Source organism: Odocoileus virginianus, chromosome 2 (genome assembly GCF_023699985.2).
Source record: "Odocoileus virginianus isolate 20LAN1187 ecotype Illinois chromosome 2, Ovbor_1.2, whole genome shotgun sequence".
In the NCBI taxonomy this organism is placed as follows: domain Eukaryota; kingdom Metazoa; phylum Chordata; class Mammalia; order Artiodactyla; family Cervidae; genus Odocoileus; species Odocoileus virginianus.
This window is the reverse complement of record NC_069675.1, coordinates 64,745,648-64,761,618: the sequence shown is the minus strand read 5'-3', so window position 1 is coordinate 64,761,618 and position 15,971 is coordinate 64,745,648. Positions and strand designations below refer to the sequence as shown.

Sequence of the window (15,971 nt, the reverse complement as noted above, 5' to 3'; positions counted from 1 at the left end):
CACACTAGATTCTGATATACACTTCCTAATAAAGATTTGCTTTATTAGATTTTCCATTCCACTCTACTCACGTAACCTGGGGGTCGGCAAACTTTTTCTATAAAGGTCTAGACGGTAAATATTTTCAGTTTTGTGAGCCAGACAGCCTTCAGGCTAGTTTTGATGGCATGCCAGTGGGTGGTTTCTTGCTAGCCAGTCTCAGCCTTCCACAACTTAGCAAACTTTTCTACCATCTAGAGGGCCACAACTCCTTTAACATTTGAATCTCAGCTTGGAAAAGGTGTCCCTATTCCAAATTTGTTTCTTCCCTGGATAGTCTGTCTCAGCCCTAGAAGTAGTGACTGCTCCCTGTGTCCTCTATTCTTGTATTTTTCAGAGATCTCTTTACTTCAATAATGGTTATATTAAATTTTCTTTCTTTAATTTCTTTCAAATTAATTAATTTCTTTCAAACGGACCCCGACACATATATTTCTATGTGTGTGTGTTAGACGCTTAGTTGTGTCCAATTCTTTGCAACTCTGCAGACTGTAGCCTGGCAGGCTTCTCTGTCCATGGAATTCTCAGGCAAGAATACTGGAGTGGGTAGCCATTCCCTTCCTGACCCTGGGATAGAACCCAGGTCTCCTGCATCGCAGGCAGATTCTTTACATCTGAGCCATCAGGGAAGTCCCATATATTTTTATAGTGACATTAAATACAGTGGTCTAAATACTAATTGAAAGGCAGAGATTATCCTATTGGATTTTTTCAAAAACAAGATTCAACTAAATGCTGTCTACAAAATACTACTTTAAGACACAGGTTAAAAGGGAATCAAAACAAAGTGGTACTGGCTATAGTAATACGGATGTAAATATCTTTATATTTTGTAAAGATAAGGGGAGCCGATTCATCAAGGAGACATAATATTTACTGACTGCTTCCATACCAGGCACTGTGCATTGTATTAGCATCTCCATTTTAGTCATGAGGAAATAAAGCTATTAAAAGCAAAACACAGCCTAGAACTCAGAACTTGAGCTCGTAAAACTATACTGCACTAATTCTCCAAAAAGGGAACTGAACAGTTTGACAGTCGGGTCCATTTTTGTAAATATAAACATAAAACTGTATGAAAGGATTTAGAAATCAAATTACTTAGAGGTTATTATGATACTCTTATTTTACAATAAACATGTAACGTGTAGCATAAAATTTTACACTCTTTTAAAGTTTCCTTTAAAAAATTACATCTATGTGACCCACTGATGGCCTTAAAAAAAGGTAGCAACGAGACTGTTTATGTGAAAATATATTCAACTTACAAAGGACATTTTAGCTCCCAAGTAAATACTCCGTTTTTCAACTCTTCTAAAAAAAAGGTTAAGCAAGCTGCCTTACACTTGGTCAACGACTCTGAGTGCTAGAGACGCTGAAAAGACTCTGTTGCTATTGAGGAACAAATGTACACATTACTGATAAATTTCACCTTTATAGTTAAAAAGAGCCCCTGTATGTAATCATTTCCCTTTCGCTGAGGGACAACAGGGCTGCCCATTTCAGGGCCTGAATGTACGTGTCTCGTACTATTCAAGGCAGCCGGATGCAAAACAACTTAATTCTACTGTCACCCACTCAAGAGAGGACCAAGGTGTATTACGGAAGGCCGGCCGGCTGGCTCTGTCTAAGGTTTAACGAGGCGCAAGCCTTGGCTTGGCGTTTCTCAGTCTCATCTTGGGGCGGTAGCACCACCCTGGCGGCGTCTGCGGTTTACAAGCCAGACCACGGGGCGTCTCCCCAGGTGCACCCCATCCGGCCCGCCTCGGACCGACTCTTAGGTCTACCCAGTCAAGGGCACGTCCGGCTCTTCACAGGCTGGGGAGCGCCGCAGCCCCCGAAGCCCCCAGGGCTCATCCCCAGGCCGGGCCGCGGAAGCCGCCCAACAGGTGCGAGAGCGGACAGTGCGGGCGTGTCCCCCTCCCCGCCCCGTACCTTCGAGGGGTGTTGAGGAGCCGCTGCTGCTCGTCCCCTTCCTCTTCATCCTCGTCGGTCTCGGAATCGGGGTTACAGTAGCAGAAGGCCCCGCTGTTCCGCTTGCGCTTGTGACTACCCGGACAGTAACAGAAGCCATGGCCGGGCGCGTCGCCACCAGTCTCCGGCCTCCGGGCGGAGCCCCCAGCCCCAGAAGCCGGCTCCTGCTGGGCTCGGGCTCGCCCTGGGTGGCGCAGCACCCGGCTGCTCAGCGAGCCCATGGGTCACGGCTCCCCGAGACGGCAGGGAGCGCACCTCAGGGAGCCCAACACAGACGGTCTCCCGCCATGGCCCGGCCACCACCGCCAGTCTCCACAGAGCCCGAGTTGCCTACACAGCCACCTTCTCACGCGCGGCCACGACCGTTGCCGTGGACACCACAGCCTCCATCCTCCGCCCCGGCCGCCGCGTCTGGCCGCCACTCGCGCGAACCGCAAGACCTCACCCCCTAGCTTTTGCAACAAAGCGCGGAACGTAGGACGCATGCGCACGGCGAGCCTCCGGAAGGGGCGGGGGAAAGCGCGCGTACGGCACAGGTGGAGCCTGCGCAGAATGGGTTGAGGGCGGGAACCGGGCTGCGCGTGTGCTGTCCCCGGGATATTCACACTGAGCTTGGCTGATCTCTCCAACAATCCTGAGTTGGAAGCAGAACTGCCGTTTAGCTTTAGTTTGGACATCACTTTGTGTTAGCAAGACTGGCAATTCTAGCTTATTCGTTCTTTCTGCAAAGATTACCTAAACTCCAGATGTCTTCTGGGCCCTGTGACCGGCACGGGGCAAAAAAGACATTGCTGTTTGGGGGTCTTTTTTGGAGGAGCTCACCATGTGTGAGCTTGGCGGTGCAGAGTCCGACACGACTGAGCGACTGAACACCAACCATGTGCGAGGGTCACGCCCTGCTCAGGCTTTCCAGGAGAGGAGGACCTCGAATGTGGAGCTTTGCTAAGCCCTTGGGTTTTTGTGCATGTGTGTTTTATTTTTTAATGTTTTTTTAAATCGAAGGATAATTGGTTTACAGAATTTTGTTGTTTTCTGCCAAATATCAACATGAATCAACCATCGGTATGCATATGTCCCTTCCCAGCCCTTGGATGTGTTAAGGGGCACCTCTCGCCTGCTCTGAACTGATTACGGCGAGTCATTCCCAGGACTCTTTTCCTTCCCTCCCAGCGGCAGTGGGATGTCTGAATAGGCTTCATACCGGGCCTGTCAAGGTTTCAAGTGCCTTCTGGAGGTCCAAGCAAAACTTACAGGTGCTGAGCAAAAATTAAAGTTGTATACGTGGAGTATGCAGCCATTGCTATGGACCCTGGGCAGTCAGCTTTCATTCTCTGATTACCTTCTGCTAGTTTTTAAATGAAATGTTTATGACAGTGAAAGTGAAAGTCTCTCCGTTGTGACTCTTCGAGACCCCCTTGGAATTCTCCAGGCCAGAATACTGGAGCGGGTATCCTTTCCCTTCTCCAGTGGATCTTCTCAACCCAGGGATCAAACCCAGGTCTCTAGCATTGCAGGCAAATTCTTTACTGGCTGAGCCACAAGGGAAGCCCTTATAATGACAGTATTTATAATGAAATATAAATGGAATACTTGAAATGAATTACTCTAATATGATAAATACCTATGGACTCACCACAAATATAACTTAAATTTTAGTAAAAACTTCAGTATATTATACTAGCTTTGATTCATTCAAGTAGAACAATACAGATAGGCAGAAACTCCCTTCCCTCTACACTATCCTCAGAATGGTTAGATCATTATTCCCATGCATGTTTTTATATGTGTACCCATAGCAATATATTTTCTTTTGCGTGTTTAGACATGTAATTAAATGGAATCATTCATACCTATCATTCTGCACCCTTCTTCTCTCTCAAAATTATACTTTTGAGACTTAATCAGTTGACAAATCTCTAGTTAATTTTCACTACTCATTTTGTGACTAACCCAAAATTTATCTTTTCCTTCACTGAGGGAGTTAGGTTGTTTCTACTTTAATGTACATAAGAGCAGCAGCAGTGAATACCATGTGCAGAGATTCACTAAATAGATCCCCAGAAGTGTTTGCTGGGAACTTTATATAACTTTATTATCTATTGCCAAATTACTCTCTGAAATGATTGCACTAGTTTATACTCCCATCATGGTATATGTAACTTAGGGCCCCAGTGTACTCACTCAGAAATATGAACTGAGAGAGGCTGGCTGAGGTAGCTTGGAAGGGAAATGTGGAGGGGAAGAGCAGATCCCCTGCTGCACCGCCAGAATACCTTTTGTCAGCACAAAAGGATACACATGGAACAGTTGTGAGCCACTATAAGACAGCAAGCATGGGATCCTGTCTAAAAGGACTGGGTGGCATGACAGACTTTGGCACAGAGCCTGAGTTTCTAGGGGCTGAAAAAAGGAGAACTGCATTTGCTTGTGAAAGGAACCAAAGATGAGTAGTTTATTGATGATGGACTTGTAAAGGAATGCAGGATTGTCTTTAAGAATTAGCCTTTAAACATCTGATAGCATCACACAACACTGATCATCTATCATCGCAGCACTAGCAGGTAAAAAGTTTCCTGTTCCCCTTTCCTCTTCTCCTTCCTGCTAGGTTGGGGAGGGGAGGTTTAGAAGGAAGCCAAGGTGAAAAAAGAAGCCTACTGTCTCCAAATGCCAGCTTCCTGCTGGCAATAAACCAGAGCTGAACAAGGGGAGAAGCCTCAGCTGTAAATGAAGTTTGGAATTTTAACTGAAAACATTCATTACTGAAATGATATTTTATGACCTGCACAGTACGACTTTTTAAAACCTAAGAATGACCAGAAAAGTCACAACCTTATCCTCTATCTAGAATTTTCATCTAAAGACAGGAGAAGAACTAGACCCAATGAATAAACGTAAATGGATAGTGGGAGAAAAAAACTAAGTTGCTTCCTAAGTATATTACAAAGTCGTGCTTATTCAACTTAACAATCATTCCCTCCAGGGTGGCTTTACCGCCTCTCTAGAAAGTTTCTCATCAACATATACAATTTGTTTTAAAATTCTGGCTAAGGCATATATTGGGTTGGCCAAAAGTCCATTCAAGTATTTCTGTAACATCTTATGGAAAAACCTGAATGGACTCTTTTGGTCAACCAATGTAATTTAAACATAAAATCACCAAAAATTTGGAGTGCTTCCAAAGCTAAATAAAGTTGACCTGGAGATTGCATGCTTTTCTAGGTAGGAATCGAAGCAGCAGTACTATTTCCTACAATTAACTGCAATGACTAAATATTCATGTAAATAGCTTTCACCAATAGTCAAGCACTTGCAGTAGGCAAGAAGAAACAAATCCCTATATTTCACCCATCAAAATACAACAAATATTACAGAATGAACAAAGAAGACAAATATTTTTATTCACTATGAATGGTCTACTTAGTAGAACTGAGAGTATCACTCATTTCCAGAGATAAATTAAATATACTATTTTCTATCATTAAGTAGAGTTTGGTATATGTGAACATTAATTTTACAGCTGTAAGGGTAAATATGTTATTTTCCTTAATGCTGTACTTTCTAATAGAAATTGAGTAATATAAATCCTTCAAAAAGATCTCACTTCAGAATCCAGGATGAAAAAACTCACAGGCAGAAAAGTCAATCAGGGAAAACATATACCTCATTTGAAATGCACCATATTTTATTGGAATTATTTTTCTGTGTTGTATGCAAACTGAACTTTTAAATTAAATCCAAGTACACCTTTACAATAATTCTAGAGTTGAAAGGCACAGTGCAAGTCAACAAAATGCAAGTATTCAAATCAACAAAATTAAAAATGATTTTAAAAATTATTTTTAGCACAAAAATGTGTAAATTCAGAGCACTACACCATCACCAGAATATGTAGTTTGACACTTAATTTTTTCACATTCATCTTCAAGCTGGCTTTAAGACCATTATTATTATTATTAACCCTAATATTGTGGAATGTCCAGCATTTATGTTTGGTAGTCAGACATATATGATCTGTATAACCACACAGAGTTGAATTTATTCAGACAAGTCAGTGAGTTTGTTATACTTCAACCTGGAGAGTCTAAGTGACCTTAATGTAAGATGTGATGGAGCGAGTCTCCAATGCTGAACTTAGTACTAAGATCAACTAGCACTTTAGATGAAAACCTAAACAAAGCAGATGTGTAGATGCTTTCAAACAATTACTGTAAAATAGCAAACTGGATAGATATTCTTACTAACTAGATGCTGACAATTTCAAATCAAGAAATTACTAGCCACTCTAACAATAGAATGAGGGAATAAAAGAGGTTTTAGAACAGTCTTCCGGTCTTCCACTTCAATAGTTTTCACCAAAAAGAGAATATGAAATAATGTAATATAGCCCAATTTCTGTGAAACAGAAACAGGAAGAGATCTGTTGAAAACATGGAGCACATTCTTATTTCTAATTTGAAATCTCCTTTTAGGTTTTATGAGCTTTGAAATGCAAGTACAGCTTTAAAGCATCATAGTGGGTAATTATAGATGAATAATAATACAGGCTATATCCTAGGAGGCATCTGTAGGCGTTTTAATTGGAAATAAGCATTCTGAGATAATGCTAATAGCAGTGTAGAAAAATTAAGTTAAAAAGAATTCAAAGTGTAGGGAATCTTCCTGTGCTTTCTGGATTTTATTTTAATCATCTCCTCCACAGAGAATGAGCAGCACCTTCCTGTAGTCTCCGGATGTGTCACCCTGGTGGTGGAGGGGGCAAGAAAAGCAGAGTTCAGTCAGAGAAACGGGCTTCAAAATAGAATATACAGCTCAAAGTTACCTAGGTTACCTTTTCCAATCTTGCCTGGATTTTTCTAGAAGTGTTTTTTGTTTTGTTTTTTTATTTTTAAATGACATTTGTTATTTTTTATTACAAAAAGAACACTTGTTCAATGTAGAAAATAAAGACATAAAAGAATATAAAGATCATCCATAATTCCAACATCTAGAGATTACTATGCCTAACATTTTGGTTTTTGTATATCCTTCCTGACTTTTTTCTATGCATACAGATTCCTACATGATGAGATTGTAGTATTCGTCTGTATTCTGCTTTTTACTTAATATTGCTGATCTCCTATTATTAAATATTCCTCCACAACATCATTCCTTAATGGTTACAGAGTATTCCATTTTACATAGGTAAAATAATTTATTTGATCTCCCCCCATTGGATATTTATGTTGTTTCCAATTTTTCACTATTAAAAACACTGCTGTAATAAACATACATTTTTGTGCATTTTCTTAATGATTTATTCAGAATAAATTTTCATAAAATGGGAATTGCCAGATCAATGATCATGCATTTTCTTTTAATAGGGTTTGCAAAACAGCCTTCTAGAAAGAAGAAATAATTTTTATGTAGAATTTTTCATGGTCTAAATAATAGATCAGTTTTTGTTAGTGCTTCATGGGTGACTAGAAAAGATGGAATTGGATTCAAAGTTTAATGTATATTATTCAAATCAACCTTAATACACTCTTGTTGATACTTTGCCTCATTGATCTGTCAAAAGATAAGGATGTGTTAAACATATCCAGCAAAGTATCCCCATCAACATTCTTCTGAAGTCTCAAGTTTCTTATTTGTATATTTGAATGCAATACTGTTTGGCACCTAAAGTTTCATGGTAATTTAATCTTGGTTGTAACATGTAGCTTTTATCAAAATACAGTGATCCACTTTTTCTCTGTTTAATGCTTTTCCCCCTTAAATTCTTTTTTTTTTCTTTCTGGCCATGCTGCACAACATGTGGGATCCCAACTAGGGACTGAACTTGTGCCCCTTGCATCGGGAGCCGAGAGTCTTAACCACTGGACTGCCAGGGAAGTCCTGAATTCTTCTTTTTACTTATAGTATAACCCCTGCTTTCCTTTTATTTGTCTAACGTTCTTTTCCCTGGCTTTTTCTTTTAAAGCTTCTTACATATCACTGTATTTCAGTTGTTCTTTATAAACAGTATGCAGTAGGATTTTGTATTTTTACCTAATCTGGGAGTTTATTTATTATCATAACTTATGTTTCTAACCTCACTTCTGTCTTTTTTCTATTATTTACATATTTTCTATTTCTATCCTGCTCCTTTTGGCAATTGTTATTGAATGGGCCATGTAGTCTTTATTTTTAGACTTTCCAGTGTTGTATGATATGAGTGTGTGTAAACACATATATTTGCATATTTATACATATACAAACACATAATGTAAATATATTTGTTGAGCTGTTTCCGCAAGTCAATATTTTTTACCCCGTCATTTTAGGGTCTGTGTAGTATTCCATTGTATAGATTTTCCATAATTTCAGTCATCCCCTATTGGTTAATAAAAATGAAAATAATATGTAATAAACTCTGTAACCACTAAGTTAAGAATTTCCTGTTCCCCTCTTTCTCCAGCCCCTTATAACCTCTAGTGTACTTTTGGTCTCTATGAATTTACCTAGTCTAAATATTTCATGTAAGTAGAATCATATACAGTATTTGTCCTTTTGTGTCTGGTTTATTTCACTTAGCATGTTTCCAGAGTTCATCCATGTATCAGAAACTTCATTCATTTTATGTATGTATCTACCACACTGTAAACATTCATCTGTTAATGGACCCTTAGGTTGTTTTCACTTTTTGGTTATTATGAATAATGTTTACATTGGTGTACAACCTCGTTTTTATTTCTTTTGAGTATATACTTGGGATTGGAATTGCTGGGTCATGTGGTAATTCTATGTTTAATTACTTAAGGAAGTACCAAACTGTTTTCCACAGTGGCTGCACCATTTTACATTCACACCAGCAATACACAAGGTTCCAATTTGTCCACGTTGTCACCAACTTTTGTTATTTTCCATTTTTGTTTTAATTTTAGCCATCTTAGTAGGTATGAAGATAGTCAAACCCTCTGTGATTTTTTAATTGGATTGTTTGTCTCTTTGCTATTGAGCTGTAGGAGTTCTTTATATATTCTGGATAGTAAACTCTTACTAGATATGATTTGTAAATATTTTCTCTCACTCTGTGCATTAGTGCACCTTTACCTTATTATTTCCCCTAAAGAAATTCCTAAACACTAACAATAGCTACATAAGAGGTATAGTTTATTTTTTAAACATTTATTGCCAAATTGCCTCCTAGGAAAGTTAGACTAGTTTACAGTGCTTCTGTAATAGCTGGTGAGTTTTCCCCAAGCCTTTCTCAATGCTGGTTATGAGCTCTTTAAACTTTGTTAAGGTATTTAGTGAAAAATGATGATCCATTCTTATTTGTAATCTATTATGTATTAGTGAAATTAAACATTCTCCATATTTAGTGTCCATTTTGTGTTTCATCTTTCATTGAGTGCATGTTTTCTTTTTGTCCAGGTTTTCCTTTTGGATTTTTTTCCCCTTTTTCTTAGTGATTTGTACAAGCTCTTCAGATAGGGATATTAACCCTATATTATATGTTACAAATATTTTCCCATAGCTTCATTTACAGTCATCCTTGAATCTTAAAATTGTTTTACTTACAGCTAGCTATATTTCAGCACTGCAAAATAAAATGACCTCACAGATTGTACAGAAATAGAAACAACTTTCTGAATGCCTTGTAGACATAGTTACAGACTCTGCAGTTCAAATCACCCAGTAGCTACACCTCTCCAAGCTATGAGTAGGATTCAGAATATTTAATTCACAGATCAAATCCTGACTTGACATTTACTGTGCTGGGAACACCAGCTTCTAGGGACATAAGTCTTGGTTTCATATCCTTGGCTTCATATTTCATGTTCCTTCTGGTTTCCTCAAAGAGCAAAATTGCAGTAATGAGGGGTTTTGAGCAATGTCAACCATTTCTCATTACTCCCCATGCCATGTTAGGATGGGAAGTCTGGTGCCAGGTAAAGAACAGCAATTGAGGACAACTGTCGTGTTTTCCCTTATTTTCAGCAGACCTCGGCTGCCCCACGATGGGGTTCTGGATGACTGATTTAATAGCTTACCTTTTATTGTAAGCAGGTAGAAATGGAAATTGTGCTCTTAAAACCACTCATTAAAATATAATCTTTCTCTGTCTGGGATCCACATGAAATAATTACTATATTTAGAAGGCAAATATTTTCAACTTCTAACCAGGCAGAGATTTAAACATCCATGTGAAAGGAGACAGACTGGAAATATTTGAGAGTACCACTTTAAAGGGAAGGATATCTGACAAGAAGGAGATGATAGGAAGTGTCTAAATACCTAGGTCAGAACCTGCTCCTTTCATTAGCGTTTTCCCCTGGCTCCCATGACCCACCTTGATGAAGGAGTATAGAGACTTTCCATAGAGTCTCTTGAAGTTTGCCCGGATGTCCAACATATCAATCTCCGCTCGAGAAACCATCACTCTGATAAGGGTGTCATCATCGGTGCCCAAGCCCTAAGGAAGAAACCAGATCACTGCATAGAGAGCTGAGCTGGTTTTCAGACAGGGCCCTTCGTTAGGCTATCAAGGCAAGACTATGTATCAGTCTTCCATAGACATCCTTTGGACTACAACCTTAGGGGCCTGTGGAATATCACTCCTCCTCACAGAGCTCAAGGCTTTCTCCAACTTATCTTTCCAACCCTCTGTGTGCTGACCAGAGGAGACCACCCTCTGCCCTTCTAGAGACATACCTGTGTTCTCCAGCCTGCCTGCCTCACCTACAGTGATCCACCCATCTTCCCTTCACAGCTTCACCATCCTTCCTACCATGTAAAATCCTCTGATATAAAACTTCCTTTAAGGTTCTGCTTAAATATACCAGTTTCTTATAAATTCGTTTTTGATCCTCACCCCCAAACAAGCGTTTTTTAAAATACCCTTTCCTTTGTGTCCTTATGATATTTGGATCTTCAGTGACTGTCTTACATTCTGTTTTGTTCTTATGGTGTTTTGCACATACCTGCCTTCCTGTCTAGAAGTCCTGCCTTCCTGTCAAGGCTAGAAGTTCTCTGAGAGCAAGGACAGATTTTGATCTCTCTTGCCCCTCAGCAAGAGTGCTTGCACAGAGTACCATTCATGGTTAGGAGCTGGGGCTCTGAAGCCCGTCTGCCAGTGTTGGCATTCCTGCTCCATTAGGACCCTGAGCAAATTGCTTAGCCTCTTTATGCCTCAGTTTTCTCAACTATAAAATGGAAGTTGGTAATGGTACTTGCCCCACAGAGCTGTTGTGGGGATAAAATCATACATATAAAGCATTAGGAAGAGTGATCACACATTATATAAGTACTCAATACATATTATCTAGCATTGTAATTAGCAAGCACTCGGTGAAGTATTTGAAGAATTGAACTGAATAGCTCAAGCTGATTTTGGCTACTTTGTGTGGGGTATGTAAATAAGCATATGAAGGTGGACATATAAGACCCTCAGAGCCATTCAGATGCCAACAACGAGGTCATTTACCTTCATGGATTTATAAAGCCTTTCAGCAAAATATGCAGATTTGTTCCTCATGCACTTTACTGTCAAGAGATTAAAAAAAGAAATGAAAAACTTACAGATAAAATCTACGAGAAAAAAGTGACAGTTGTTCCCATTGTTTCTACAAGGTCTGAAATAGTATCTCTTGATGGTTTTGTTGGAAAAATGTAGTCAACAATGTTTTATGAGCATAGGCTATGCTAAATGCATTTTCACAGGTGGAAAGTACCCTCAATTTATTGTCAAGTTCCTGAAGAGATACTTAATAAAGGCCATTAAAGCAAAGGCACCAAAAAATTTCAAACAGATTATTGTTATCTGTACCATATGAAATAGTTTATTAGTTCTAACCATTCACAGACTTGCAAGAAGCAGCTAGTATAGGATTAACCTTCCCATGTACTGAGATATAAAGGCACGAAGGATATAAAAATATATAAAGCCACATGGTACAATAACAATCAGGCTGTATATAGTATTTCTCACTTAAAATTCTGGTTCGCACATCATGAGTGCTTTTAAAAAATTTTTATCCCTGAAAAAAAATTTCTACAACCCATGATGACAAATTGAGAACAAGAAGGAAAGCCTGTGAAGATTTGTTTCTCCACTCCCCACTCCCTACCAGCTTACCTATGGCCAGCAAAGCATCTTCAAAGTTGCCAGATGTTTCAGATTTAATACTCTGCTCAATATCCTTTTGTGCTATCCTTTTGTATTCATCAAACACTACAAACAATAACAAAATGAAATTATAAAAAATAAAAAAAAGAACAGAGGAAACGAAAATGTTTAAGAGAACGAGCATTTTTAACTAGACTATACTGGTTATTCTCCAGCATTTTTCAAGAGGAAACTAGTTAGCAATGTGGGTGAGAACCAGGGTGCCTATGACAAGTGGAACGGGCCAGAGATGTGGAAGGAATGTTGTGAATCTTGGAAGATGTAAGGCAAGTCATTTTCCTTCTGTGGGACTCTGTTTTCACCACATAAAGTGGAGATTACCTCTGGAGAGATACACTTTCTTAGCAGAATGTGTCTCTTCTTTAATTTTTGCCTTGGTAATCACCTGTATATTCATCTTCCTTTCAGCTCATCAAAACTAGAGCAATTCCTATATACAATACAATAGTCAAGATATGGAAGCACCTAAATGTTCATCAACAAGTGAATGGATAAAGATGTGCTATATATAAATACACACACACACACACACACACACACACATGCACACACAATAGAATATTACTCAGCCATCAAAAAGAATGAAATAATGCCATTTGCAGCAACATGGATGGACATAGAGATTATCATACTAAGTGAAGTCAGAGAAAAACAAATATTATATGATATCACTTATAAGTGGAATCTAACAAAATGATACAAATAAACTTATTTATACAATAGGTGCAGATTCAAACATATAGAAAGCAAACTTACGGTTACTAAAAGGGAAAATGTGGGGGAGGGAAAAATTAGGAGTTTTGGATTAGCAGATAAAAACTACTATATATAAAATAGATAAACAACAATATCCTACTGTAGAGCACAGGGAACTATATTTGGTATCTTGTAATAACCTATAAAGGAAAAGAATCTGAAGAAGAATATATACACGTGTACACATACACATAACTGCTGTATAGTGGAAAGTAACACAACATTGTAAATCAACTATATTTTTTCAAAAAATTAGAGCAATCCAACTTTTTCTAAACTTGGTCACATTTGATAATATCTGGTTGCATCTTTTAATAGACTTTAACATAACTAAAAATTCTCTCCTTAACAAATATTTTTAAATGTTAAGGATCTTCCCAGGTGTCTCAGTGGTAAAGAATCCACCTACCAATGCATGAGACGTGGGTTCAATCCCTGAGTAGGGAAGATTCCCTGGAGGAGGAAATGGCAACCCACTCCAGTATTCTTGCCAGGAAAATCCCATGGATGGAGGGGCCTGGTGGACTGCAGTCCATGGGGTTGCAAAGAGCCAGACACAACTGAGCAATGAAGCACGCACACACACTTTAAAATGTTATGTACATATTTTCCTCTCTTGCTGCCTCCTCCAGAGCCTACTTAGGGTGTGTATCTGTTTTATCTTCTTAACACTGCTTTCTTTGGAATGCTATCCCACAACCCCATCAGTCATTCTCACAGGACTGTCAAACCAGGGACACTCCTTTCACTGAACATATACCATAAGCTCTAACAACTGAGTGAGCAGTTCATTCAGCTAGGACCAATCAGCCTTACTCTCCTGGATATTTTTTGACTGAGCAGACCACGAGGATGGCTAAAAGCACAGTAATTTTTAACCTCAGAGAATGTAAGCATCACCTGGGAAACCCATTAAACTACTTGGGTGTCACTCTCAGAAATTCTAAATCAGCCTATCTGAAGTAGAGGTTCAAGAATCAGCATTTTAATTTTATATTTACTTATTTTTGGCTGTACTGGGTTTTGGTTGCTGCACCTGGGCTTTCTCGCGTTGCAGTGAGGGGGAGTTATTCTCTAGTTGCAGGGCTCGGACTTCTCACTGCGGTGGCTTTTCTTGCTGCGGGGAGCACAGGATCTAGGGTGTGCCAGCTCAGCAGTGGTGACACATGGGCTTAGCTGCTCTATGGTATGTGGAATCTTCCCAGACCAGGGATGGAACCCATGTCCCCTGCATTGGTAGGTGGATTCGTGGACCACCAGGGAAATCCAAGAATCAGCATTTTTAATGAAAACCTGATTTTCGAAAACTCTGCCTTAGAAATAAATCCATGACTCCCTTCTACTGCGATTTCCCAGAACTGCCTTGATTTCTAGTCTTTTTAGAGCTGTTCGGCTCTCTTCAGTACAGTAGACTGCTAGCATTTTCCATTTCTTTTTTATCCCACTCTATATTGTCTCCTCTTTTCCTATGTAATTATTTAATGTGTATCACTTGGAATTAAAAAATCCAGTTGACACATTTTTTAAACCTCAGTTTTCTCTACTCTAAAATGGGGAAAAGAAGAGAAGTGAAAGGCAAAAGAGAAAAGGAAAGATATATCCATCTGAATGCAGAGTTGCAAAGAACATCAAGGAGAGATAAGAAAGCCTTCCTCAGTGATCAATGCAAAGAAATAGAGGAAAAGAATAGAATGGGAAAGACTAGAGATCTCTTCAAGAAAATTAGAGATACTAACAGAACATTTCTTGCAAAGATAGGCACAATAAAGGACAGAAATGGCATGGACCTAACAGAAGCAGAAGATATTAAGAAGAGGTGGCAAAGAATACACAGAACTATACAAAAAAGATCTTCATGACCCAGATAATCACGATGGTGTGATCAATCACCTAGAGCCAAACATCCTGGAAAGCGAAATCAAGTGGCCCTTAGAAAGCATCACTCTGAACAAAGCTAGTGGAGGTGATGGAATTCCAGTTAAGCTATTTCAAATCCTAAAAGATGATGCCATGAAAGTGTTGCACTCAATATGTCAGCAAATTTGGAAAACTCAGTAGTGGCCACAGGACTGGAAAAGGTCAGTTTTCATTCCAATCCCAAAGAAAGGCAATGCCAAAGAATGATCAAACTACTGCACAATTGCACTCATCTCACATGCTAGCTTTCCTTGTGGCTCAGCTGGTATAGAGAATCCACCTGCGATGCAGGAGACCTGGGTTCGATCATCCCTGGGTTAGGAAGATCCCCTGGAGAAGGAAAAGGCTACCCACTCCAGTATTCTGGCCTAGAGAATTACATGAACTGCAAAATCCACGGGGTCGCAAAGAGTCGGACACGACTGAGTGACTTTCACTTTTCTTTCTTTCACATGCTAGCAAAGTAATGCTCAAAAGTCCCCAAGCCAGGCTTCAACAGTACATGAAGCGTGAAATTCCAGATGTTCAAGCTGGATTTAGAAAAGGCAGAGGAACCAGAGATCAAATTGCCAACATCCGTTGGATCATCAAAAAAGCAAGAGAGTTCCAGAAAAACATCTATTTCTGCTTTATTGACTATCCCAAAGCCTTTGACTATGTAGATCACAATAAACTGTGAAAAATTCTTAAAGAGATGGGAATACCAGGTCACCTGATCTGCCTCTTGAGAAATCTGTATGCAGGTCAGGAAGCAACAGTTAGAACTGGACACGGAACAACAGATTGGTTCCAAATAGGGAAAGGAGTACATCAAGGCCATATATTGTCACCCTGCTTATTTAACTTATATGCATAGTACATCATGAGAAATGCTGGGGTGCATGAAGCACAAGATGGAATCAAGATTGCCAGGAGAAATAGCAAGAACCTCAGATATGCAGATGACACCACACTTAACGGCAGAAAGTGAAGAAGAACTAAAGAACCTCTTGATGAAAGTGAAAGAGGAGAGTGATAAAGTTGGCTTAAAGCTCAACATTCAGAAAACTAAGATCATGGCAAATAGATGGGGAAACAGTGTTAACAGTGACAGACTTTATTTTTTTGGGCTCCAAAATCACTGCAGATGGTGACT

General features: G+C 39.4%; 2 protein-coding genes across 3 annotated transcripts in view; both read right to left on the bottom strand.

Moving 5' to 3' along the window:
- The window catches only part of GMCL1 (germ cell-less 1, spermatogenesis associated), a 51,458-nt gene extending 48,969 nt beyond the window's left edge, over positions 1 to 2,489 (bottom strand). The window contains exon 1 of the mRNA XM_070480609.1: positions 1,975 to 2,489. Coding sequence (XP_070336710.1) covers positions 1,975 to 2,234 — 260 coding nt within the window. The 5' untranslated portion in view covers positions 2,235 to 2,489. The remainder of the gene's footprint in view (positions 1 to 1,974) is intronic.
- A 3,185-nt stretch (positions 2,490 to 5,674) lies between these two features.
- The window catches only part of ANXA4 (annexin A4), a 71,062-nt gene continuing 60,765 nt past the window's right edge, over positions 5,675 to 15,971 (bottom strand). For both annotated transcript variants that reach the window (XM_020911132.2, XM_020911131.2), the window contains 4 exons: positions 12,113 to 12,208; positions 11,462 to 11,520; positions 10,328 to 10,450; positions 5,675 to 6,753 (listed from right to left, as the gene is read on the bottom strand). In XM_020911132.2, the coding sequence (XP_020766791.1) occupies positions 6,694 to 6,753; positions 10,328 to 10,450; positions 11,462 to 11,520; positions 12,113 to 12,208 (338 nt within the window). In that variant the 3' untranslated portion in view covers positions 5,675 to 6,693. The remainder of the gene's footprint in view (positions 6,754 to 10,327; positions 10,451 to 11,461; positions 11,521 to 12,112; positions 12,209 to 15,971) is intronic.